The 27,651-nt window shown below is 50.1% G+C and overlaps 1 protein-coding gene across 4 annotated transcripts in view; it reads left to right on the forward strand.

Moving 5' to 3' along the window:
• The window catches only part of TSPAN11 (tetraspanin 11), a 62,761-nt gene that overhangs the window by 2,155 nt on the left and 32,955 nt on the right, over window positions 1-27,651 (forward strand). For 2 of the 4 annotated variants that reach the window (XM_010845002.1, XM_010844998.1), the window contains exon 2: window positions 24,862-24,956. In XM_010845002.1, the coding sequence (XP_010843304.1) occupies window positions 24,873-24,956 (84 nt within the window). In that variant the 5' untranslated portion in view covers window positions 24,862-24,872. Of the gene's footprint in view, window positions 1-984; window positions 1,038-2,934; window positions 2,994-24,861; window positions 24,957-27,651 lie in introns of those variants that run through there. The other 2 variants (XM_010845001.1, XM_010845000.1) reach the window with 2 other exon arrangements.

Genomic DNA, 27,651 nt, shown 5'->3' on the forward strand with positions numbered 1-27,651 from the left:
ATCAGCTTATGTCATTTACTGACAAATTCTGTTGTGTTTAAAAGGCTCAGAAGGGGGACATACCAGGTGGTGCAGCGTAGGGGATGCGGATTCAATCCGTAGTCAGGGAACTAAGACCCCACATGTCTTGGGGCCCAAAATCCAAAACGTAAAACAGAAGCAATATTGTAACAGATTAAATAAAGACTTTAAAACTGATCCACATTTTAAAAAATCTTTTAAAATAAATTAATAAAAATAAAAGACTCAGAAGAGGAAAGAACAAAGGGCAGGAGTGAGCTGTGTGTGTTGGTTTGTTTGAGGTCTGGAACCGATTGCAAAAGTTTAATAAAAAAGCATCACCTCTTCTGGTTTATCGAGGAGGGTGGTAGCTGATCTCTGAAGTATATTGGATAGGTGAAGGCCCAAGTTTCTTGTAATATTGGAAAGAGATTTCTCTCTTAGAAGCCCCCTTCAGAGACATCTATGAGAGTTCTCACATTCGGAAAATGATGGCCCAAAACCTGGTTGCAGAATGCTATTGCGCCCCACCACGAGAGGATGGAAATTGCATTCACAGTATTGACTTTCTGCTCCTGGCAGCCAGCACACAGCTGGGCAGACAGGAGGAGTTCGGTACATATTCACTGGGTGAATATTTTAGGAAGGACTCATCAGCCTGAGACCGTGTCTCAAACTCTCATCCGGGACCTTAGTTCAAAAATCGGGAAAAAAGGGCCAGTAAAGGCACTAAAATATAAAGCCTTTCCCTTTCTTCCATGCCCCCTTTCTCGACTTGTCATGACGGGGTTTTGTTTTGTTTTTAACTTGCCTTTTAATGACATTGTAAGTAAAGTCGAAATTGTGAATGATCTGCGTGAATCGCACCATTCACTTTTACACTGCTGTTCAGTCGCTCAGTCGTGTCTGACTCCGTGTGACCCTGTGGACCTGCAGCACGCCAGGCTTCCCCGTCCTTCACCATCTCCTGGAGTTTGCTCTAATTCGTGTCCACTGAGTTGGTAATACCTTTACATTGGACAGCGCCAGTTTTCAATGTAAGTAGATAGCCCTTTAACTTGTATGTTGAGTCATCAAAGTGATACGATTCTTATCTCAAACCCCATGTGTGCACAGGTATTTTATTATTATTAGGACAGTAGAAACAGGGCACGAAACTGATTCAAACTGTTTTTATTTCACTTCTTGACACACACACATTCTATCAACACACTCCACTTTTGGCTTAGTAATAATAAAGGAAGGCTGGAAAAGAAATTTCTACGCTTGACGCTTGACGGTCTTTGCTTTTCTCCCATGTCATCATCTGCTGTGAAAGTGGGTGTCTAATGCAGGAAGTAGCAGAAATCGGAAAGGACGGGCCATCTCAGGGTCCTTTGGTTGTTGGATTTCTCAGAATGCACGGCTTTCTGTCAGCTTTGAACCAAGCTCTGGTTCCTGGCCAGCAGGGAGCTTGGCCTCAGGGGCTGCTATGTCATCGACGTAACCCCTTACCTCTGCAATAAGCCCCCTACGTATGAACCTTCACATTATGAACTTTCAAAGATGCAAACGTGCGTTCACACGTCCGATCATGTAAGTTAGTTCCTGTGCCTGGAGTACACTGTCATGTGAGAGCATCCTCTACAAATGGGTGTGTACTTGTGTTCTTGGTACAGTGGTACGCAGAGGACAGTGGTACAGTGTCTTTATTTCGAGCCCAGGATGTCTGGAAGCAAGTGTAAAACCAGCGGCGATATAGCTAGTACTGCTGTAATTTTCAAGGTACTGTACTGTAAGACTTAAAATGGTTCTTTATTTTTGTGTTTTTTAATGCGTTATTTGTATGAAGACTATTATAAAACCTATTACAGTACAGTACTATATAGCCTTTTGTTGGATACCTGCTGCTGCTGCTCAGTTGCTTCAGTCGTGTCCGACTCTGTGCGACCCCATAGACAGCAGCCCACCAGGCTCCCCCATCCCTGGGATTCTCTAGGCAAGAACACTGGAGTGGGTTGCCATTTCCTTCTCCAATGCATGAAAGTGAAAAGTGAAAGTGAAGTCACTCAGTCGTGTCTGACTCCTAGCAACCCCATGGACTGCAGCCTACCAGGCTTCTCCGTCCATGGGATTTGCCAGGCAAGAGTACTGGAGTGGGGTGCCATTGCCTTCTCCAAGTTGGGTACCTAGGCTAACGTTATTGGACTTACCAGAAAATTGGACTTAACAAACGCACACACAGGACCAAACTCCTCTGTATGCAGGGGGCTATTGTACTTGTTCTGAGGCTCTCTGAACCCCACGCAGCAAGAATGCCCTGGGATTCTGTGCTCACGGGACACCAGAAATGCCAGGTCAGACGTGGCGGCAAGGACCAGTGGGCACGTATACTATGTGTATCTCCCCAACGTGCCCACCATCCTGTGGGACTCCATGTACCAAATACAAGTTCAAAGATAAATGATTAAGAATTCCCAGATGAAATGGCTGAGCATTAAAACCAGGGGTGGGGCCTTGTGAAGCTGTACATGTTTCTGTTCAGCTTCCTCCAGGAAGCCCAGGAGGACCCTCCTGTGGGTCACATTTTTGGATAGTGGCCCAGTTAGGGCAGAATCAATCCTTTAAGGCAAGAGGAGAAGGGGGCGGCAGAAGATGAGATGGTTAGGTAGCATCACCGACTCAATGGACATGAATTTGAACAAACTCCAGGAGATAGTGGAGGACAGAGGAGCCTGGCGTGCTGCAGTCCATGGGGTCACAGAGAATCAGACCCGACTTAGCAACTGAGCAACAACAACAAATCCCTTAAAAGACTGGGCCGGTCAAGTGTCCTCAGATCCCCATTCAAGGCTTATATCTTTGGAAAATGCTGGAGGCTGCCGTTTCCTTTCTAGGCCTCCACCCTTCTACTTGAAATCATTTACATTTTTTGAAAGTCAGCTTAGGTCATTCACCCACAGGTTCTCGTGCATTTTAAAGGCTCGGAAGAAAAGACCAGGAAAGGAGCAGAGGTGGGTGTTGTCCATTTCATCTGGGATCTGGAACGGATCAGAAAGCAAAAAGCCTCTAGGAGCTCTGAGGCCCATTCAGAGAAGCTCCCCAGCTGCTCCAGGCATGGCTGTTTTCTGGCCAAAGCTGAGCAGATAAGTTGGGACAAGGGAGGGAGTGGCCTGATGACCAGGGACCCAGTGTCCTCAGGGCTGGAGAGAGGGGAGGAGAGGAGGGGCCGTGTGCAGGTGCCGCGTGGCTCCACATTTGGGGTGTGTTTGGCATACACAGAGGCTTAAGGAAGCCAGGAGTTTCATTCCAGAAGAAAAACTCCTCTCTCCCTGTGGGGAGGGAGGGTGAAACAGGAAGCTCGGACTAGAAGCACAGGGAGAGAAATAAATGCTCAGAAAGCAATTAGCACTTGCTGGCAGCTCTGAGCAGATCACTGAGGGCTTTTCAGTGACTGGAAAGTTCCAAGCACATTGTAGGAAGCAGGTAGTGGCACCGTGAGCCGGAGGAGGAGGCTGAAAGGAAGCCTGCCCCCTCTTTAATGGAGAAGGAACACTGTGTTAGCGGAAACAGTGAGGATGAGAAGGGAAAGGTGAGCGGGAGAAGCCGCGTTTACAGGGTACCTTCCGTTCCTTTGACTCAGTCTGCCTTCTTCCTTGGTTTTCATTTACTGTGTGATTAATGCTGATTGTGAGTCGCTGTTTCCATCATTAGATTTAATAGTTGCATAACTGGCTGTCCTCCAGGGCTTTGCACACCGTTTTTGGATGACCAGCAAGCTGAGGGTGATTTTTACCTGTTTAAAGGGCCAAAACAAACAAAACAAAGAATATACAGCCGAGGCCAGAGGCCCACAAAGCCTGAAATGTTTCAACTGGTCCTGTGCAAAGACAGAGTGCTGGGCACTAACAGTGAGCCCCAGGCTGAGACCGTGGACAGCTCAGCGCACCCAGGGCGTCCCCGCTCTGAGATCCCAAGGTTCAGTGCAACTCAGGTTGAAAAGCACTGCCCTGAGGCAGCAGTTCTCAAAGGAGATCTCGGCCTCCTCCAGCTGGATAGAGATGCAGCATTCCGGCCCTCCTGACCTGCCAGCTCAAGAACTCTTGGGCGGGGATAGTAAACTGCATTTTAACAAGCCCTCCAAGGGATTCTGATGCACCTCAAGTCAGAGACCACTGTCTCTCTTAGCCTTGGCCTTTCAAACCTAAAGCTTCTTGTTTGCAGGCAAATGTCATAGATGGTTAGGTGGAGAGGGGTGGAACAGCGAGGCCTGGAAGACTCTTCCAAGGCTGCACGTAACTGTAATCATTGCTTTATACGCAACCAAGGCCCCAGGAGACACTAGTTCAGAGACACTAGTTTGATCCCTGGGTCAGGAAGATCCCCTGGAGAAGGAAATAGCAACCCACTCCACTATTCTTGCCTGGGAAATTCCACGGACAGAGGAGCCTGGTGGGCTACAGTCCATGGGGTCGCAAAGAGTCTGACACAACTGGGCGACTAAGCACAGGGCCCTAGGAAGTGATATGAGTTGCAGGAAGCAGATCTTGGGACTAGAACAACACCACCATCGACAGCAATAATGTTATCCCTTAAAAATTTTTTTTTTTAATTTTTCGTTGTAGCACATGGCATGTAGAATCTTAGATTCCTGACCATTGCTCTAACCGTCATCCCCTGCATTGAAAGAGCTGAGTCTGTACCACCAGGGAAGTCCCAACAATAATGTTATCCTTAATCAATGTTACCATGAATATCAATATTAGCTTTGGGCTCTATTTTTCATGACTGTGTGTATGATTGTCTTTTAGTACACCTTTTGGAAGGTGCACATTTGGTAAATGCAAAGATTTAAGCACACTTGTAAACAACCTTGAAATCATTGAAACAAACATTGTACATGCCTGGGGAGTCGGAAAGCTGTGTTGCTGACCTTCACGTCATGACCGAGTGTGAATTCTGTTTTCTTGGCATCCCTCAAGTGCAGACAGACCACTCCCACCCAGGGTACTTCAACCAGTTGCTGGCCCTCCAGTGATGTAGCACATGGCACGCTGACCAGAACGTCACAGGGACTTGAACCTATTGATGTCCTGCTGCGTGCCAAGCACCGTGTGAGGTGTGCATGCATGCTCAGTCACTAAGTCATGTCTGACTCCTTGCAACCCTGTGGCCTGCCAGGCTTGTCTGTCCATGGAATTCTCTGGGCAAGAATACTGGAGTGGGTTGCCATTTCCTCCTCCAGGGGACCTTCCTGACCCAGGAATGGAACCCATCTCTGCTGCATTGACAGGTGGGGTCTTTACCACTGAGCCCCCTGGGAAGCCCATGTGAGGGCTTAGCCTATGTCATCTACCATCATCACGGTGCAGTTATCTCCATTTTACAGCTGTGGATTCTGAGGCACAAAGTTCAAGGCTTCCCCCAGTCCCAGGATGTCTGGCCTCAGCATTGGTAGGGGTGGAGGGAAAGCTCACCCACAATCAGGCGGTATGCAGCATTTCAGTAAATCTAAGCTGGTGAGCCTGTGGACATGGAAACCAGTTATTTCCTTCCCAGTTCTCCCAAGCCTTGCCCAGTGTCCTGGGTGTCCTTGGAAGGGTGAGCCTGCTCCCTCCGAAGGCTTGCATCTCTGACGTGCCATCTTAGAAAGAATTCAAGGATCAGAGGCGCATGGGCGACCAGAAAGAAAGACTCCATCTGGGTTATCAGGAATGCAGTTGCTCCCCGCGGAGCTGGCTGGGTCCTTCCATTCTTCCTTCCTCATTTAGAAAATTAATAGCCAGACTTGTAGGCAGATTTTATGTATCATCAGCATCAGCAGTAATGAGGCATCATTTTAGAATGTTCACATCTCCAAAGTACTAGACCCTCCCTAGCTTCTGACGTCCTGGTGTTAGTGGGCTTGGTTACAGCCAGAGGCAATGAGAGTCTAGGGATCATGACCGTGGGGGCAGCCCTGTGAGTCTACAGCATCGCCCCCCCACCACTCCCAAACCAGGACTGAAGACCAGAAATACAGGTTTGTGTCCCAGCTCTTCCCAGTCTTACCTGGTGAGAATAGAGAAATGGTTTCCCTGGCCAATATGGGGATGAAGCGATTTCTAAGTGATTTCTCCATCTTCTGGACCTGGGATCTGCAGACAGCTTTCCAAACCTTGGGGACAATGGATAATGATGCTCCTGGTGATGATGTAATTGGCACCGATTACATCGGGAGCCAATGTGGGCAATAGCTAGGGTATTCTGATACCAAGTCCGTTTCTATAACATCCTCCCTCTGTAACTCATGAAACTAAAGCTCTTTTGGAAAGAATTAGGGTGACAGTACAGGGGTTGCTGGCTAGTTGCCACACGAGTGTGCTATTTCTTGGCCCGGAAAGATCGAGCATCTCCAAAGAGACAGGTTTCTGTATGCTTGGCTCTCCTGCAGGGGAGATTCTAATACTTTGGTCGGGGGGGCAAGATGGGGGATGATGAAAGTCCCTAGAAGATGCATTTTCACAGACCTGGGGATGAAGAAACATGATTTATTTATCAGGGAGCTTAGCAGCTTCCAAACGCTCTTCAATAAATTACATCATCTCCTGGACTTAATACCTAGCAGATTTACATCCGAGTCCCAAAATGAATATTGGAGTTTAGAATCGGATGCATGAGTGTCCTCTCTCACCGCCTTGCATACACACATGTACGGATCCACAGTCACTGTGCTGTGGCAGAGAGCGAGCTGAAACAGGGGGAGGTCTGGAGACCCGGAACGCCTGGCTTCTTCCCCAGCTCGGCCTCTGCTGCTTCCCTGGGGTCTCTGAGCCTGTATCTAAGACAGGCCCTTCCTGCATGAGTTCACACTCCAGGTCTTGTCTGTACCCACCCAAAACAGGCACCTTAGCCTGTTGCAGAGGAAAGTCATAAACCCCTTTGCGGGTGTGCTGAAACTTATGGGACCCCCACAGGTAAATGGCAACATTTTTCCCCACAAATTCAGGGGCCTCCAAGTTATATATCTAACTCCTTGGAAGAAATGGTCTTCCAAAGCCTTACTGCCAGGCCAGTGTCCTGTACCAGACACAGTGCAGGCCCTATTTTGAAACCAAATGAGGAATTGCACCAATCCTCCTCTTTGGGAACGGAGATGAGTTATTGTGTCATTCGGGGCTTTTTTTTTTTTTTAATTTCCTGGTGCCTGGAAAGGAGTGTTCTGTACCTTTTCTCACGTGGCCGGGGGGTGGGAGGGTGGGGTTGTGAATGTCCATCAGCATGACGTCCTGTGCCTGATACTGAAGGGCTCTGAGTCACCCCCCCACCCCCAGCATCCCTCCTGCAGTCTGACTGGTCCCTTAGAGCCACAGAGCGTCCAGACCACCATGGTTCCCTCAACGGAGGCACTGCTGCTGCTGGTGTGATGGGAATGGGGTGGGGGCAGGCTGCATGCTAGCCACACTGCCTGGTCTTCATAGTCACTCTCTCGGGGGTCCTCACTCTCTCGCCCTTACAGGATGGAGGGGGACACTGGCTTAGGTACTTAGATGACCTACCCAAGGTCACACCGCTGGTCAGGATGATGTGTATGTGACAGCCCAAGCCAAACATCAGAGAACCACACTGGGGGCAAGGGGGGTGGGAGCAGTGCTGTGGGGGCATCTCTGTCTGAAGATTTGGGTCCCCGAGTCAAGCCCGGTGGCAAGTCCTTGTTGAGTCTGAGAGCTGGGACCATTGTTGCCGGGGGACCCGAATGCCTCCTGCACCCTCTAGGCTATGAGTGTATCTTACACCCCTTCCCTGCTCAATACCCACAATGGAGGAAACACCTCCCCCCACCCCAGCCTCCAAGAACAGCGCCACCCCGAGTTCCTCCAGCTCCAGTCTAAGCCTCGAATCCAAGCTTGGGAGCTCGTGGACCCAGTGTTCCCCACTTCTGCCTGGATCACTGGGAGACTGTGGGTGTGGGGTTTTCCCTCCACTCTCGGGGCCACATTCACCCAGCCCTTCTGACCGTCTGTGAGTTCTCCAAGGCGCTAGCACCCAGATGTCGGCTGGACCACTGATGGGTGGATGGGTGGGTGGCAGACTTGTGGGAAGACCTGCTTCAGATGCTCCCAGCCTACCCTGTGCCAGAGGAGCTGGACCAGAGCTGACCAGCTGGCGTCTCTGGCCACCGCCTCCTCTGGGCCTGTGTGTGGCGGTCAGCCTTTTTGCCTGGCCCTGGTCACCATGGCCCCGGACTCCTGAGGTCCCAGTGCAGCTTCCTAAGACCCAGCCCAGGCGCAGTCTCCCGGCTGAGTCCAAGGTCGGGACAGTGCGAGTCAGACGTGCTGGGAGCTGCTGTGGGGAGAGGGAAGAGGCCAGTCCTCCTGGCCTGAGGTCCCCAGGCCCCCACCGAAGGCATAGAGCAAGGCTCCACTGGCCAGAGGCCTCCTGGGCAGAGGTGCTGTCATCAGCAGCTAAAAGCTGAGCAGATATCAGAGAAGCCTGATGCTGAAACCGGAGAATAGCTGGGCTCATGAACTGGCCTGGCCAGACCCAAACTAGGACGTATTCTAGGGAGGCAGGCACCAGGAGATGGGCAGGATGACCTGCCAGGCTCTGGGAGATGGGGGAGCAGGTGGGGAGTGGGCGAGGAGGTGGATTTGTATTTAGACTGAGCTGTATGTCCTTGAGTGACTGCTTGTCTGTGGGGTTGGGTGTCCTAAGAATGCCGACCTTGTAGTTATCATGAGAATTGCTCACCCCTTGGCTTTATTACTCCCCTTGTCTGTGCAGGTGGCCTGAGGTGGTGACAGCAGTAGATTTTATGTTGTGTGTATTTTGCCACAATAAAAAATGAAAGAAAAAGCAGGATGGGGCTGAGGCCAAGGAGGACCACACGAGCTGAAAGTGAAATTATAGTCGCTCGTCATGTCCGACCTTTACGACCCCATGGACTGTAGCCCCCAGGGTCCTCGGTCCATGGGATTCTCCAGGAAAGAATACTGGAGAGGGCTGCCATTCCCTTCTCCAGGGGATCCTCCCCACCCAGAGAGAGAACCGAGGTCTCCTGCATTGCAGGCAGATTCTTTCCTGTCTGAGCCACCAGGGAATCTCAGCACAACCCAAACCATCTATCAGATGACGGGCTTCTCAGATGATCATGGAGGTCCCTTTCAGTTCGAAAAATATCTCCTGGGCCTATGATGCAGACTCCTGGAATGCAGACCCCTGGCTCTCCCCTGGCTCATCGACCGTGGACAGTGCCGTGTTGCTGCTGCTGTTGTTCTTTAGTTGCTCAGTCGTGTCTGACTCTGCCACCCCACGGACTGTCACCCACCAGGCTCCTCCGTCCATGGGATTCTCCAGGCAAGAATACTGGAGTGGGTTGCCATTTCCTTCTCCAAAACGAATCTCAGTGCAACCCAGGTGGGATGCGAACCCACAATCCCTAGTGCCAGGTGATGGTACCATTAGAGAATAAAGAGGCTCACGCCTGCATCTTGGCCTCAGACAGAGCTAGAGTGGGTTTCTCTGTGCTTCCCGCTTTAGGGTGTGTAGGGGAGGGGAGACAGGGATCAAGTGAACTTGAATGTGGGGAAGAGGCTTAACACACCCCCTCTGCCAGAGAAGCCATACTTTATCTGTTTCATATGTTGAGGTTCTACAGGAAAATTGACCTAAAAGAATGTCCTGCTAGAACAGCAGCGTCCTCCTATGCAGATAAAGAGACTGAGGTACACAGAGGGCAGTGACCTACCCAAGGTGCTGGCAGGTAGGGAGGGCTGCCCCAAATTAGACACCCGGACACCTGGGCCCTCCCCTGTCTGCAGTGCCTCTGTAACACCATGCCATGTCCATTAGCCATTCCGAGCATCATTCTCTTTGGGAATCACGGGAAGGGAAGACCACCCTCAGTGCCTGTTCCTCGCCTGGGGTCCAGGGCACACGCTCTCCCACCCAAATCCCCTCATGCTGAGCGCCTGCCTTCCCTGGGGATGATGACCAAGCAGCTCCCTACCCCCAACAAGGCCTCACACACAAGCCTCCATGTGGATGATGAAAAGAGCAGCTCTTTCTAGGTGGAAAGTGCAATCCATTCATTCAAGAAGATCAGGAAAATTATAATATAGATCCATCTGTGAGTGTGGGAAAAATTATAGACTGTATTCTTCACTATAATTAAGCTGGTTTTAGTGGGAGCAGTAAGTACATTTGATGGCAATGCTTTGTTCTTTAAAGGTGCATTTGAGACCCAGTGCATCAGAGTTAAAACCCTGTGGTGTTAGTTCGGAGCAGCAATGATTTTCCCTGGTGGATTCAGGGTCCCACGTCTCACCACCAGCCTCCTCTGCTCCCCTGGCTTGGTCCACCCGTGCGGGTGGGCAGCCTAGGCTGCTGCCTGGGACCGATGGTGGCTGAGATGGCCAGCCCTTGGATATGAGAGTTGGACCATAAAGAAAGCTGAGCCCCCAAGAAATGACGCTTTTGAACTGTGGTGTTGGAAAAGATTCTTGAGAGTCTCTTGGACTGCAAGGAGATCAACCAGTCAATCCTAAAGGAAATCAGTCCTAATGTTCATTGGAAGGACTCAAGCTGAAGCTGAAACTCCAATCTTTTGGCCACCTGATGCAAAGAACTGACTCACTGGAAAAGACCCTGATGCTGGGAAAGATTGAAGGCGGGAAGAGAAGCGGACGACAGAGGATCAGATGGTTGGATGGCATCACCAATTTAATGGACGTGAGTTAGAGTAAGCTCCAGGAGCTGGTGATAGACAGGGAAGCCTGGCATGCTGCAGTTCATGGGGTTGCAAAGAGTTGGACATGACTGAGCGACTGGACTGAACTGGCCTTCCTAATACCACAGTCTCTATCGTGACCTTACAGAGCCACCAGAAGTCAACAAAACACATACCCGGGCCCATGGGTGATTTTGAGAATTTGCTTAAGTGAATACTCATCCCCAACCCCAGGCTCTGCTTTATAACTTGCTTAACCATTTGGATTTACTTAATTTAACCTCCTAAGTAGTGACTCTAATCCTGTCATCCCCTGAGTCAGAAGGTCCAGTGGTGTCCCCATGCTTTCAGAATAAATGCCAGTTTTGAGCCTGGCATAGACCTGCTTTGCACCTTCTCTGCTAAATTCCCGCTCATCCTGAGCACTCTTCCGGGGCTCCCTCCTTGGCCCCGTGCACACGTTTCTGTCTGAGCCTTGTGCATGGTGTGGAAGTGATGCCCATGTGTCTGACTCCCCAGCTGTGGTCTCTGCGAGGTCGGGGCTGTCTCAGTCACCTCTCGTCTTTCATCCCAGCACCTGGCGCATCACACAGTGAGGTTCCATGAATTCATAGATTAATGAGTTCCTCTCAGACGGGAAAGCAGATACAGGAGCAGTGAGAAGCCCACTGCAGCCAGAGGTGTGGGTGGGTCTGTGGCAGGATGTGAGCAGTGAGAGGTACAGAAGGAGTGGGTTCGTGGCAGGTGGGTTAAGGAGAGCCAGGAGAGGGGTCAGGAGACAGAGGAGCCCTGAACTCAGCAGCAGAGAGTGAGCTTCCAGGGGAAGGTGAGATGGGTGGTTTCAAAGGCAGCAGAGCTGAAGAAGGATGGGTTTGAGACACTGCCTCTGGCTTTGGCAACTAGAAGTGACTTTGGGGTGAGTGGAGGGGGTAGGGGGCCAGATGCCTGGCTGTATCCCACCCCCATGACTCCCCTCTGCAGAGCCTCACAGCCTGGGCTCTGGGGACTTCTGCTTCTGCTGCTGCTTGCCCTACAGATCCTGAACCCACCCTCAAAGGCCCCCTGTGAGCCTCCATCATCGCTGTGCGAGGCTTCTCAGGAGGTGTGTCCGGGCTCCGGGGGCCAAGCCTGAACAGGGCAGTGAACTCTGCATGGAGGCAACTCCTCCCCTCCCCTCAAAGCCTGCGGAAAACCCAGACCCAAGGGGCCGGGACTTTGGTGTCCCTGACCCCAGGACCTGGTTCCTGGGTGTGTGGAGGGAAGCCTCAGCCTCCTCGTTTATGAAATAGACGTGATGGCACCGGCTTCGCTGAACCGTCAAGACCGTTGAAGGCCTGGCCCTGCCGAGGGCCAAAGCCAGAGGGGGCTGCGATTCGGACTGCTGGCCAGACTCTGGAAGAGGTGCTGGGGCTGGAGATGGTTTCTCTGGGCCCTAAAACAGCTCATCTCCGTGACTAGGAAAGCTTCTGTTTCTGGAACAGAGCAGGATGACCTGCCTCCCTCAGAGCTGGTATTTGTTTATTTAATGAGCTACTTCCCAGCTCAGCGCACCTCTAACAGCTCAGCCACCACTGCCGTGATACTGGGCCTCCTGCAGTAGGAGGTGGGGAAGCCAGAGGGTTTGTCAGCCTGAGAGCCCCCTGGGGCAGCTCTCAGGGCTGTGGGCTTTCCTAGCCTCGCTGGGGAGCCATCCCTAAGGGCTGAAGCCAGCGCAGGGAAAAGAGGGCACGTGGGGGTCGGAGAGGAGCTGATTTACGTCTATTTTCAACACCTGTGGTTTCATCTGAGGCCGGCCTCCTCTAGGGGGCACCTGTATGTCCAGGTATCTCCCCCTGGGGGTATGTCCCGGTCCCTGGTCCCCTTCGTGCTGCGTTTGGATTATTTTCAGAAAGGTTTTCTATTTTGATGCACCGTGGATCTGGGACTGTGTTTCTCAGCTGGGGCTGGCGTTGAAAGATGAGGGAAAGGAGAGGGTGGCCTAGAGAGGAGGGAGGAAGCACCCGGTGGCTCGGGCGGGATGTCCCGGGAGGCCTGGCGGGAGGTGCCGGGCTGGTGCTGAACCATCTGTGCAAAATGCCTTCCACACTTGTGTGCATCAGGGCGCACAAAGGATAACGTAAGTTTTGCTTCTCTCTTTTCATCACCTTTGACCCAGATATCCTGGGGAACTTGTGAGACATAGTTCTGTAACTCTCGCAGGTACAGACTTTCACGTGGCTCTTTGGTGCGTATGTTCGTCCATCCATTCACTCCCCACCCAGTGATGCATTGGGTGCCAGGAGCATGTTCAGGATACAGACTTAGCTCAAATCTTAGCCAGTGCTGTGGTTGCGGGAAATGCCTTATGCTTCTCTGTGGCGTTGGTGAGTCTGGATGTCAGAGCCTGTGGGCTGGAGAAATCTACAGCGTGTGGAGGGGATGGGCCAGAAAGAGTCGGGGACTCGAGGAATGTTGAACGTTGTTGACACATGATGTAAGATAGGGGTGAAGAGCCAGGACTGAACACCCACGTTGGGATATTTTTTTTAAGTGAAAAGAGTACTGCCAATCTTCATGTCAAGGCAGTAGGTGTGAACCAGGACTGTCTGAAGAAACTGGCCTTGGGTGGGCAAACTGGAACATATGGGCCCCCGAGGAGAGTCCACTTTGAAGCCAGACCGCGTGACTCTGAATTCTACTCCCTGCTTACTGACAGACTGGCCGGGGCAGAATCTGTCCCGTCTCTCTCCCTTTCTTCTTCTGTCACGTGGAGTAATGCCTATGCCTACTCATGGGGTTACTGTGAGAATTAAAAGAGGGGACACTTCCAAAGGGCTTGGGACCATTCCTGACAGGTGGTACGGGATCAGTAATATTGGCCCTTGTTATGTGTAAGCACACGATCATACACACGGAGCCTCAGGTGAGGCAGAAATTACATGCCAGCAGGAAGTCCTAGACTAGAGACGCAGCCTTACCCACCTCAGTAAGGGATACAGAGTCATTGCAGTTTTATGTGCTAAGTTGCTTCAGTCGTGTCTGACTCTCTGCGACCCCATGGACTGTGGCCCGACAGGCTCTTCCGTCCATGGGATTTTCCAGGCAAGAATACTGGAGTGGGTTGCCATTTCCTTCTCCAGGGAGTCTTCCTGACCCAGGGATCCAACCTGCATCTCTTATGTCTCTTGCATTGGCAGGTGGGTACTTTACCACTAACTCCACCTAATCAAGGCCCACAGACACAGAGCGAGTTAGAAACAGAAATGGGAGCAGAACCCAGGTCTCTAGATGCCAAGGCTAGTCCTTCTTACATCCTGCAGAGGGACAGAAGGGTTATGGAGGGAATCAGTAGGGGTGATAGCCATCCCTTTCTGTGCTTAATGACCTCATTAGCCCTACTTTGATGACAGAGGCCTTGCCACGCTGTCCCATGGAACCCCATCCATAGGCCCCCCAGGCTGCAGCCCTGCCTTGGAGCCCCTTCTTCCACCTCACAGAGGGTGTTCCTTTCACAGCATCTTCCTGTGTTGAGAATGGAGATGAGGTGCTTAAAGTTCACCAAAACCCTTGCCCTTTCCCCACTTCTTTTTCAGTAGAAATATATGTTTTAAAAACGAAATTAACAAAACTGAGAAGTACACACTCTTTTCAACACACATGGAACATTCACTAAAGGAAATGATTTTTCTGGGCCATAAAGCAAGTCTCAACAAATTGCAAAGGACTAAGATGATACAGAGCATATTCTCAAGCCACAGTGGAGTCAAGCCAGAAATCGGCAAGAAAATCACAACTAAAACATTCTCCAAATGTTTGAAAAATCAAGCAACACTTGAATAATCCTGGATCAGAAAAGAAATGGCAGTGGAGATTAGAAAATACTTTGAAATGTATAGTGAAAATATGACAAATTAAAATGTGCAGAAAGCAGCCAACACAGTACTCAGAGGGAAATATATAGCCTTAAAATGAATCTATTCACTTTGAAAAAGATCATCAAGCTATACACTTAAGATCTCTACACTTTACTATATATTTATCGAACTTCAACTTTAAAATTTGGTAAAACAGGAAATCATCTGATTTAGCAAATTCATACTAAAATACAAATGAGTGATAACGTTCAACTATATCTACCTTTTAAGAGAAGGGTATTAAAAAGTATAGGAAAAAATGGGTTTTTGGCTACACTTTTAAGCAGAATGTCCTTACAAACTGGAAAATTTCAGTTGACCCATGTCAGAGTTTGGAAGCCTTTCAAATGAAAACTGAGACCAACCCATCCAGCAGGAGATTGTACAAAAATTGCTCATAGAAACATATTTGGGTGAAAGAGAGCTTAGATATAGAGATGCTGATGAAAGATAAGAAGGGAAAGTCTATGAAAAATAATGTCCAAATATGTATTTTATAGGTTCATATTAAACATGGTTGATAGAGACCTAAGGAGCTCTTTACTGGTATCAACCATACTATTTCTAGTATAATCCTCAGTAAACATCCCCTTTAAAGCTCAGTTGCCTTTCAATGTATAAGCTCAAATCGATTTCCCTGTAATCTATAGAGAGTATAATTCTTTATCATTCTTACCCTGCCTGCTTCCACCGCAGGTTAGTTGATAGACTTTCATGACCTGAGGCTCATCCTAATAGTAGCCTTAGTTAAATATTATCGATATTTATGCTCCCTTCTTTTAAATGACTGTCATGTCTGGACCAATCAACTCTGTTGATGAAGGTATTGATTTTCTGCAGGTGCGTTCTTCCCGGTCAGCTGAGGACACGGTCTCCTGTTGTGGCCACTGACGTGACCCCACTAGTGGGCAGCGGGCTTAGGTGCAGAGGCCGTGAGCCTGTGTTTCCAGCTGTCAGATACACAGCCTCTGGTTGATGTTTTCTATCAGGTTACCCATACCTTGTTCCTCTTAGGGCGTTGGTTGTAATAATCCCTTCACCCTGGCATGGCACTGAGGTTGTCCTCATATAACACACAGTTCTTGTAAACTCTTCCGCTCGTGTGATCCCCATGACCACCCTGCAAGGGAGACAAAGCCGGACCAGCATCAGCCCCATTCCACAGATGAGGAAGCTGAGGCCCGAGAGGGCTAGGACCTGCCCAGGGTCACACAGTCATAGGTGACAGCTGATATTCACACCAGCATCTTCTAATCCGCCGACTAATGCTGTTTTTGCTTGTTCGATGATTCTCTTTTTTTTTTTTTTTGACTGTGCTGCATCTTTGCTCCTGCGAGGGCTTTCCTCTAGTTGTGGGTTGTGGTGCTTGGGCTTCTCGTTGCAGTGGCTTCTCTTGTTGCAGAGTCCAGGCTCGAGGGTGCTCAGGCTTCAGTAATTGTAGCACATGGGCTCAGTAGTCGTGGCTCCCGGGTTCTAGAGCACAGGCTCAGTAGTTGTGGCTCACGGGCTTAGTTGCTCCGAGGCATGTGGGATCTTCCTGCATCAGGGATCGAGCCCATGCCTCCTGCATTGGCAGGCAGATTCTTTACCACTGAGCCACCAGGGAGGCCCTCCCTGTTCACTGATTCCTATCATAAGCGCTAGGGAAGTCCTCATCTCCTGGGTTCAGACAACGATTTTTTTTTTAAAGAAGGACTCAGTAAAACAACAGAGAGTGATACTCGCCTACAGGCAGAACCTCCAAGACTGTGTATGTATCGCTGCAGAGACTCAGAAGGCAGACAAACCACCTGCTTTAGGTTTTGAGCGCAGCCCCAACTAATCGTTGAACACACATTGGTACTTGCACATGAAGTGAAAAAAAAAATAGCCCCATACTTAGGAAGATATGTGTCTCTGGGGATTAAGACTAAGAGTTCTTGGTGTTGGGATTTTAATTCAAGTTTCACCTCTGGCACCATCCACATGACGCTCTAAGTAGCATTTGAACCTATGTGTGGTCCAGAAGCGTCACCTGCATCCCTCCCTGCCCACAGTAAACACGATGATGTAACAGAACAAGCCAGTGGTCACTCAGAGCCCCCGGGCCAGCCGCAGTCTTGCTGTAGCACTCACAGCTGCCAGTCCTCAGCCTTGAGGTCTAGGAGATAGAAGAGCAGGGAGAGGGGCCTGGTCCCCCGCAGGGTCCCCAGGCATTTGGGGTCTTGGTGGCACTCCTGACCCAGGATCCTGCCAAGATCAGAGAACATCGGCCCCACCCCCTCCTGCAGTCCCCTTCTGGGGTCTATGCCTGGCGAAGACCCCTCCATTCAGCTTCAGCTAGAGACCACCGAGCTGGAAGCAGTTACAAGAGGCCGAAACTAGAATTTTCCAAAGACCAGTAAACATCTGCTCCCACTCTCACATCCCTCTCCACTTTCTCACTCTGTGCCTCAGTTTCGTCCCCAGTAAAAGGGGTGATAACCCTCTCGTGGCTGTCTTCGGTGTTAAATCAGTTAGTGCGCCTACGGCACTCAGTGCAGTGCTTACCACGTGTTGTTGTTGTTGTTAGTCACTCAGTCGTGTCCAACTCTTTGTGACCCTGTGGACTGTAGCCCACCAGGCTCTTCTGTCTATGGGATTCTCCAGGCAAGCATATGAGAGTGGGTAGCCATTCCCTTCTCCAGGGGATCTTCACAACCCAGGGGTTGAACCCATGTCTCCTGCACTGGCAGGCAGATTCTTTACCTCTGCGCCATCTGGGAAGCCCCTAAGCACCTATTAGCAATTTAGCAAAAGTTAATGATGATGATAAGCATATCAGCCAATCCTAATCCTCTTGGTGGCCATGGAGCCAGAAGTCCAGCTCTCTGTCCTGCCGTTAATCTGCAGTGTGACCTTGGCCACAGTGTGACCCCCCAGCCCACCCAGGGGCTCAGCTTTCCCAGTTCTCAAAGGGGCCAAGTCAGGAATGCTGTGTTCTGACCAGCTGTCCCTCTTGGAGGCCTGCGGGAGCTCCACTTCTCAGACCCCTTCAGAGGGATGGTCCACCCACCAGGACTAGGTCAGGCATGTGGAAATGAAACAGAGAGGGAAGAGGGTGAAGAAAGCCCACACACGCAGCGGCTGCAGCCAGGGTTCATTCCAAGCCTGTATTCGGTTACACGTTAAACCACTTAGTCTGTTTTTTCCTTTCCAACTGTTTGACCATCACGCAGGCCTGACCCTTTGTTGAGCAAGAACCCAGAGCAGGAAAGTGGCACTTATTTAACTGATGGAGAGGGTGGAGCTGGTTTTTCCACAGCAAATATACTGGCTTCGTTTTTATTTTAGAATCACCAAGCTTCCCCTACACCCCAAGTATGGGATCTCTCCACTTGAGAGATGGAGGCTCAGGGCACCTCCAGCCTGAGCTAGGGCTTACAAAAGCATCAGAGAATAAGGGGTTGGTGAGACCCCGGGAGCAGAGAGTGTGTTATAGACAGTGTATTATTGTGTTGTTGTTGTTCATTTGCTGATTCGTGCCCGGCTCTTTGTGACTCCATGAACTGGGGCCCGCCAGGCTCTTCTGTCCATGGAATTCTCCAGGCAAGAATACTGGAGTGGGTTGCCTTTCCCTTCTCCAGGGGATCTTCCCAACCCAGGGATCGAACCCAGGTCTCCTGTACTGACAGGCGGATTCTTTACTGGCTGAGCCACCAGGAGCGAGGGTCAAGGAGGCAGGGTCACCTCCTCATACCCACAGGATTTTCTGAGATATTGTGACACAGTTGACTATCATCCCCTGAGGGTAGGGGGGTCTCTGCCCCGCCTGCCTCCCCCACCACTGTCTATCTCGTACCCCTTAGAGGAGCGTCCTCCCATTGATTCCTGCCCACCCAATGAAACCCACTTAAGAAGATGAGTCTGTTTCTGAGAAATCACGAGACATTCCTTGGAGCTCAGGGGGAAATGGTTCTGGAAGATGATCCGAAGCCCAGCTCCTCCAGTCACTGGGGGTGCAGGGGGGCAGGGGGCAGGAGAAGGTCTATCAGGCAGCTGGGGTTTGCTTTCCTCCCCGGGGGCTGCTCCCGCCATTCCCATCCCCACCCCTATTACTGCCGAGGAGATGGTCTTAATCACAGGGGAGGGCTGAAGAAAGCGGGGAGAAAGGAGGGCAGGGAGGAGAGTACTCTAAGCCGGCTGCCTGCTGGGCCCATCTAGAACCACTAGGGCCCACCCACCCGCCTTCAGCCCGTCCCCCCATCCCTGGTCACTAGCCAGGAGGGTTTAATGGTGGCTGTGACGTCTTTCCCGTCAGATGAACATGCAAATCACCCTTTCTTAGAAAGTCAGAAATGCTTCTCCACCTTAAGCCTTCTAGCTGCTTCCCCCGCCTTCTTATTTGAAAATACCTACCTTGGGTCTCCACTCCCTCCCTGCCCCCAGTACTGATCCCTAGCCCTCAGCATCCTCCGCTGATGCTGCTCTGGCAAAGGTGAGACCTGCCAGGCTCTTGGGACTGGCTGTCTCAGCAGCACGTGGCCCCGTGGCCCACCCCTGGCTCCCCTGTTCTCCTTCGGCCAGTCCCTTGTGAATCAGTCTCCCCAAGGCCGCTTCCTCCTCCCAGGATCTTTCCTCCGCTGCTTCCTGGCTGTATGTGCACCTGCCTTCAGTGTCTGCCCCCTGCTCTCCAGCCTGCTGCCCCTGGCCCGTTCAGACCCTGCTCTCTTTCTCTTGGACAGCCTCAACTGTACCAACTGCTTAACTGGTCTCCCCAAGCACTCAGGCAGCCCCAGCCCCGTACTGCCCCTGCCCTGGGACTCTCTCTGAAATGCAGGTCTCATCAAGGGACCCCCTTGATGAGCACTTTCCTGAAGTTCTCAGGATGTGAGTCCAAGGCTTGGCTGCCTGTGGTCTGACCCCTACCTGCCTGTACACCTCTCATCCCTCCATTTACAGCCCATACCAGTGGGCCTCAAAGTGCAGACAGACAATCTACTTAGGATTCTTAATTACTTTCATCTTTAAAACAAAAAACAAAATTAAGCTTTGATGGTATTTACTATATAGATTGACAACAATCCATGAATAAAATTTATAAATAAATATACATATTTATGGGGTATGCTGAAAACATTTTAGTGATGAAGTATACAGTTAGAAGAGTTTGGTGACCAGTGCCCAGCATTACAGCCCATCTTACTGCCCATCCTCAGCAACCCTCTTCGCATTCTCTGGCAGACATTTGTACTTATCACTCCATCCACCACACCAGGCTGAAGTTAGCTGTGGGTGATAGAATATTCAAACACATACCTTAAAGAACCATCAGTTTTTTTGTTCTCTCATATAAACTAAGTCTGGAGGTGAACAGCCCACAGATGGTGTAGCAGCTCCAAAATCATCTGAGATCCGGGCTCTTTGAACTGATTGCTCTACTCTTTTCAACTCATGGTTTCCAGCTCATGGCTCAAAATGGCTGCTTGAGCTCCAGCCATTCCATCAGCATTCCAACTTACTAGAAGAAGGAAGAGGGGAAAAGAGACATGCCTTGCCTTACTTTTAGGATATTTCTGATTACTAGAGATAAAGAGTGGCATTTATTAATGATAAAGGGGTTGATCCATCAGGATGATATCACAACACCAAATCTATATACACGCCAAGATATATGAAGCAAAAATGAACAGAGCTAACCAACAAGGACATATTGTATACAAGAGAACTATGCTCAATATCTTATAATAAACTCTAATGGAAAATAACCTGAAAAAGAAAAAAAATATATATATATACTATCTCAATATCTTGCAATAACCTATAATGGAAAATAATCTGAAAAAGAATATATATGTATAGGAAAAGAATATATATGTATAGAAAAAGAATATATATGTATATATAACCTAGACAGCATATTAAAAAACAGAGACATTATTTTGCCAACAAAGTTCCATCTAGTCAAGGCTATGGTTTTTCCAGTGGTCATGTATGGATGTGAGAGTTGGACTATAAAGAAAGCTGAGCACCAAAGAATTGATGCTTTTGAACTATTGTGTTGGAGAAGACTTTTGAGAGTCCCTTGGACTGCAAGGAGATCCAACCAGTCCATCCTAAAGGAGATCAGCCCTGGGTGTTCATTGGAAGGACTGATGCTGAAGCTGAACACCTGATTCGAAGAGCTGACTCATTTGAAAAGATCCTGATGCTGGGAAAGATTGAGAGCAGGAGGAGAAGGGGACAACAGAGGATGAGATGGTTGGATGGCATCACCAACTCAATGGACATGAGTTTGAGCAAACTCTGGGAGTTGGTGATGGACAGGGAGGCCTGGCATGCTGCAGTTCATGGGGTCACAAAGAGTCAGACACAACTGAGCAACTGAACTGAACTGATACATATATATGTATATATATTCTTTTTCAGATTAGTATATATATTATTATATAATATCATTAAATATTATGTATTGTTATATATATAGTTGAATCACTTGGCTATACACCTGAAACTAACACAATATTGTAAATCAATTATATTTTAATAAAAAATGTTTCAAAGAAAACAATAAACAGAGTTGAAGACAGATATATAAGTTCATGGTCCTAGTGAGAGTCTGATATACCTTTTTTAAGAGTCAGTAGAGCAAGCAGCAGAGAAGGCAATGGCAGCCCACTCCAGTACTCTTGCCTGGAAAATCCCATGGACGGAGGAGCCTGGTAGGCTGCAATCCATGGGGTCGCACAGAGTCGGACACAACTGAGCGACTTCACTTTCACTTTTCACTTTCATGCATTGGAGAAGGAAATGGCAACCCACTCCAGTGTTCTTGCCTAGAGAATCCCAGGGACGGGGAAGCCTGGTGGGCTGCCGTCTATGGGGTCGCACAGAGTCAGACACTACTGAAGCGACTTAGCAGCAGCAGCAGCAGCAGAGCAAGCAGCGGAGAAGGCAATGGCACCCCACTCCAGTACTCTTGCCTGGAAAATCCCATGGACGGAGGAGCGTGGTAGGCCACAGTCCATGGGGTCGCACAGAGTCAAACACGACTGAAGCGACTTAGCAGCAGCAGTAGCGGCAGAGCGAGCAGACATAAAATCAGTAAGACTGAAGCTGTAAAAAGCACAACTAGAAAGTTTGACCTAATTGATGGCTATAGAACAATGGCAGCTCATGGTGACAGGGTTTACCTTCTCAAACACACGGGAAACGTTCACCCAAAAATGTTACTTTAAGAAGGTGCATATACTGCTTATGCTTCCGTGCCCTCTGCCATCAGTTAATCCTGGCACTACCCAGCAGGGCGGGGGGCTGGAAAGTGTCATCCACTCCAGGTGGCCAGGTACCCAACTGAAATGGGGGCTTCTGGTCCTAAGGCTGAGGGGGAAGTGTTAGGAAAGCCAGCAGCCTCGGTCCTTCTAGCTCCCTTCCCCTGGCAGCTCTGGTCCCAACAGCAGTGCATGGTGGATAAGGGCTTGGGCTGAGTCAGAAGCTCCTCGTTCTGTTCCGGTTTTACCACTTATTTGCTCTGTAACTCGGACGAGTTATTTAACCTGTTGGAGTCTCAGTTTGTTTATCTAGCAAAATGAGAGTAACTCTATTTCATACCATCTCATCCATCTGGCATCTTCGACTCAATAGACATGAATTTAAGCAAATTCCAGGAGGTGTTCCGGACAGGGAAGCCTGGTGTGCTGCAGTCCATGGAGTTGCAAAGAGTCAGGCACGACTGAGTGACTGAACAACAACAACTACTACTTCTTAGGGCTGTTGGGTAGCTGGAACGAGATCATGTGTGTAAAGCACTTAGTCCTGGGCTTGGCACGTGATAAATGCTCAGTGTCAGCTGCACAGAGAGGTTAAGTAACTTGCCCCATGTCACACAGCCAGGAAATGACAAGGCTAGATTTCGCATCCAGGCATCTGGCTCCAAGCTGGTTCTGATACTTCTCTGGGGACCTCTGCCACCCCCAGCAGAGGGCCCCATAGATGGTAGGGCCCCATGGAAGAAGCACACAACAGGGAGGATAGGAAACCATTAGCCATGTGACTTGAGAGAGGTTATGTTAAAATGTGTGACTTAACTCAGATGTGTGTTAATTTCCTCATTTCTTCTGCAGAAGTTTGGATTAAGTGAGCCCAGAGGTTTGTACTGACCCTGACATTCCACAGACCCTTGCGGTTCTGTCTTCTCTACCCCTAGTGGCTGAAACTTTGCCATTAGCAATGTGTGATTCTAGTTAAGTCCTGTCACCTGCCTGAACTCTTAAATACAGTTTCCTTCGGAGTATCTTGATACCTCGGTTTGCGGGTCAAGAGAAGGCTCTGGTGCATGGATCCAGTGGGCCCCGGCTGGGAGGGGAGGACCAGACGCAGGGAGAGGAGAATACAGACAGGAGAGGCCGAGCCCACTGGCCCAGAGGGTCCCTTCTTAGGGACCCGCCTGGTGACCTGCATGATGACTGTGTAATAGCTCCTGGGTCAGTCGCCTAGCCAACTCCAGCCACTTTTTTATAGGGCTTCCTTTTTTCTCCTTCTGTATTTTTTCTGCCACCCTACCTCTCAGACTAAATTGGAAGAAAATGGGTTTTGTCTTTTTTTAATGAGAAGACAAAGTCTTAAATTACCTTATTTGAGGTCTGCAAATAGAAATCCCAAATAAGACATCCACCTCTTCTTTTCTCTCTTCCTCTTGCCTTGTCTCAGGAGCCCCTGAGCTCAAAATAAATCACAGAGCAGTGGCTCTGGAGGAAATAATCTGGGTCGGACCAGTACCAGTCACCAAGAGTGGGCAAGGCGGTAGGGGAAGAGCCTGATCGGACAGTGGTGGGAACTGTGGAGAAGGAGACAGAGGTGGGCAGAACGATGGCTTTGCTGCTCTGGGTCTGGAATAAAAGAGGTCCCCCTAAAGGGGCAATTCCTTAATGAGCAGCTATGTTGAGTGTTAGCGTGTGTGTGTACGGGTTCCCAGGAGACGAGGAGCCCGAGTAGAGACCACAGAGGCTGCTATTGGATCTTAGATGCAAATGAGACCCCCGGGCACAGTGACCCTTCACTTTCTCATCTCACTGACGCCAGTGCCCAAGGAGCCCACCAGTGGGCATCCACCAGGGCTAGGGGAGGGAGCATGGCTCTGGGGCAAAGACTAGGAGTTCTACGGCTGACATCCTGATTTTAATCCCTGCCCCAGGTAATCAAAATAGCCAACCGAGATTTACCCCATGCTGGGGACTATGGTCAGCCCCTCACAGAGACCATCCCGTCGAGTCTGCAAGACATCCCGCCATGCAGGCATCGTCATCATTTCCTCCTGTCCAGATGAAGACATGGAGGACAAGAGGTTCCCTAACTACCCAGATTCTCACGTGGCTGTGACAGATCAGGGTTGGAACCCAGGAGCTGGGCTCCAGAGCTCTTGTCTTCCTCCTGCCAAGCCACTCAGCCCGCTGACCCATTTCCTTCTTTGGAAAGTCGATGTGCTGGGGGCAGGCAAGGTGGGCTGGGGATCATTGAGGCCCTTTCCGAGCACGGTGCTCTGGTTTGAGGTTCACGCCTCACCTACATGTGCAAAGGTCCTATTCAAACCATGCAGGATTCCACTGCAAAGCAGGTGCACTGAGTGTGTGTGTGTTGTGTGCATTCACGCACTTGTGTCTGGCAACCCTGCTGAGACAGGGCAGAGAGTAAGAGCACAACAGGACTGGAGACTTCCCTGGTGGTCCAGTGGCTTAGACTCTGCACTCCCATTGTGGGGGGCCCAGGTTCGATCCCTGGGCAGGGAACTAGATCCTACATACCACAACCAAGAGCTCACGTGCCACAGCTAAAGATCCCACGTGTTACAACTAAAGATCCCACACATCACCACTAAGACCCAGCACAGCCATGGAATTCTCCAGGCTAGAATACTCGAGTGGGTAGCTGTTCCCTTCTCCGGGAGACCTTTCCGACTCAGGGATCAAACCCAGGTCTGCACTGCAGGCGGATTCTTTACCATCTGAGCCACCAGAAAAGCCTGTTTAAAAAGAATACAGCAGGAAGGTGCAAAGTTGGTGGGAAGACTTACAGGTTAGACCTACGTCAGAGGGAGCAAACCAAGATCCACAGGCCTAGAAAATTCTGTCTGGGTCACCTCCATTGTATGTCCAGTGGCCTCTGGGTTTTTCTGTTCTTTACTCAGGGTTGCACACCCGCAACCTCAGAGCCCCCGGTCAGACAGGCTTGGGAGCCCCTTGAAAGGAGCCTCACTGGGCAGCCTGGCTCTGGGCTGGTGAGGCTGACTCTCTGGACGCCCTGGCCATGCATGTGTCTTCTTTGCAGGCCCAGCAGCCATGGCCCACTACAAAGTGGAGCAGGATGACTGGCTGACCGTCTACCTGAAGTATTTGCTCTTCATCTTTAACTTCTTCTTCTGGGTAAGTGCCCCCAGCACGCTCCCTGCTACCCCAGCACTGAGTGAGTCAAGTCATCTTTGCTGTTTTGTGTTATCACTCTGGCGTGGATTTTTTTCTTTTCCAAAGACCACTCAGGGGCAAACTCTGCCTGCTTGAGAGCAAATGTGTGCATTTATTACTGAGAAGGAATGAAAGTCTCAGTCCATAGGTTGGCATGGGCAGCGTCACGGCCTCTGAGAGAAGGATGCTCAGCCTCGCTTGTATCCCAGCCTCCTCAGCCCACGGGGTCCACTCTGCCTTCCCAGCCATAGCTCGAGGCCCTGGGGCCTGGCGGGAAGTGTGACGGCTTCTAATAACTGCTTCTTTGTGTTTGAAGCCCATTTGCCTCTTATGACTCACGTTCTCCAGGCCTGAGGCAGAGAGACGCAAGTCCTGGGGTGGGGTGGGGAACAGCAGGGTGGGGGGCAGGATGCCTCTGTGCTTGGGGAATGGTCTCCATAGTGACCCCGCCCCAGGAAACTGCCCAGACTAGGTCCTCTAGGAGCAGAGGAGTCTGTCCACTTGAGACAACTCTCCGGGTAACCGGGAGCAGAATACCATCAGGTGCCCAAAGTAGCCAGATACTGGAGTGTGTATATCACTTTGTGAGATGGTCTCACTGGGCCTGGAGGGCTAGGGTGTGGGCAGCGTGGGCAGCTCTGCTGTGAGCAGCTCATCTGTGCTGTCTGAGGCTGTTGTTGTTCATCAGTAAGTCGTATTCGACTCTTTCTGCGACCCCATGGACTGCAGCATGCCAGGCTTCCCTGTCCTTTATCGTCTCCCGAAATTTGCTCAAACTCTTGTCCATTGAGTCGGTGATGCCGGCCAGCCATCTCATCCTCTGTCGCCCCCTTCTCCTCCCGCCTTCAGTCTTTCCCAGCATCAGGGTCTTTTCAATGAGTCTGCTCTTTGCATCAGGTGGGCAAAGTATTGAAGCTTCAGCTTCAGCATCAGTCCTTCCAGTGAATCCCCAGCTAAACAAAAGTTAGCTCTGCAGTGACAAACCTGCATTTTTGCCTGAATAATGTGCTTGTTCCCCGTCCCTCCTGCCTGGAAAAATCTTTCATGTTATACGTCTCTAAGAGCTCCTTTTCAACTGCTCGATGGGACGCCGCCTAGATTCAGATCAACCTCAGATTTTGTTCAAATCAACCTCAGATTTTGAATGTGCCTCAATTTATCTTTTATTGGTGTGTTTCACAGATGCCCTGAAACGGTGTCTGTATGTAAAGTGCTTGATTCCATCTCTGCACACAGAAGGCACTCAATAAATGCAGTATTTTGGATACATGAGATGTAGAAGGCCCCAAATGCCACCAGATCAACCTGCCGATGAGGCTGGGCTAGATTTCCTTGTTACCATGGCAAAAGATACAGTCTTGGAAGCATCTCGGAAAGGCAGAGGCAGAGATAGGCTGTGTCTGCCTTTTCGGTCTTTCACTAAGATAAATGAAATTGCTTAATATGGGGAAGGGTCCTGGCGCAGCAGTTAAGATTTGATGCACACACTGAGGCAAGGTTTCAAAGAGTCTTGGAGAGGAGACATGTGATGCTATCTATTCAGAAGTTGAACAATCTGATACATGTTTAAACGCAAAGTTCCTGAAACAAACCATAAACTCATTTTATTTGCACCTTTTATCTTCCTGGGCAAGTGTTTCCTGGAATAGTGAAGTTGTATAGAGGAAGACAGTAGAACAATAAAGTCACGTGGATGTGATCAGTATGCTCTGTGGGTGTAGACACTTCCGATTCCCAGAGATAAATCCAGTGGGGTGTTTAGGATACTCGCTGAGTGAGGGTTTTTTTTTAAAGAAGAAGTATGCTTTTCCTGATCATGAAAGTCTGATGTATCTACTTTAATAATCTTAAAATACTGAAAAATATAAATAAGGAAAAATTGTCCCCGTATCTTACTGTCTTGGGCTGCTGAGGAGCCTTGACAAAGGAGCATAAATTGGGTGGCTTCAGACAACAGAAATTTGTTGTCTCATAGCTCTGGAGGCCAAAAGTCCAAAGTCAGCTCCCCACACAGACCTCCTGCTCTGAGTTAAAAATACCCCTGCCCGGGGGGTCTGGCTGAACAAGGCCCAGCCTCCAGGGACTCAGTCAGCCAAGTCTCCTCCCTATGCAGGGGATGGTCAGTTTCAAAGGTTCAAGCTTTGAGGTTCTGGCATCTGTCCCCCGGACTCCCTACTATCTCAATAGACATGGGACAGACCCCTGGTCTTCCTTCTCCCACGGCAGAGCCCAGCCCCATGCATTCGGTGGCACACAGAGTCCCTGGGAATTTTCAAGAATTCTCCAGGGAGAGATCTTGTCCTCGAGGACCCCTTCCACACACCCCAGAGTCCAGTGGCTGGGCCTCCCCTCGGAGCAGCCCCTCTTATAAGACGCATATCAGAGCCAGTGTCTGCACTGTGGGTGCTCTCCACCCCTCAGAGATCCCCACCTCTTCCCCCTTCCCCATAGAATCTGTGTAGAGCACCAGGGAGGGTCCCCAGATACCCCCCATTTGCCGTCCACTGCCAGAGAAGGCAAGGCACCCCACTCCAGTACTCTTGCCTGGAAAATCCCATGGATGGAGGAGCCTGGTGGGCTGCAGTCCATGGGGTCGCACAGAGTCGGACATGACTGAAGCAACTTAGCAGCGGCGGCAGCAGCAGCCCCTCCCCCC

The sequence above is a fragment of the Bison bison genome, unplaced genomic scaffold (genome assembly GCF_000754665.1).
Source record: "Bison bison bison isolate TAMUID 2011002044 unplaced genomic scaffold, Bison_UMD1.0 scf7180017864213, whole genome shotgun sequence".
Lineage (NCBI taxonomy): Eukaryota > Metazoa > Chordata > Mammalia > Artiodactyla > Bovidae > Bison > Bison bison.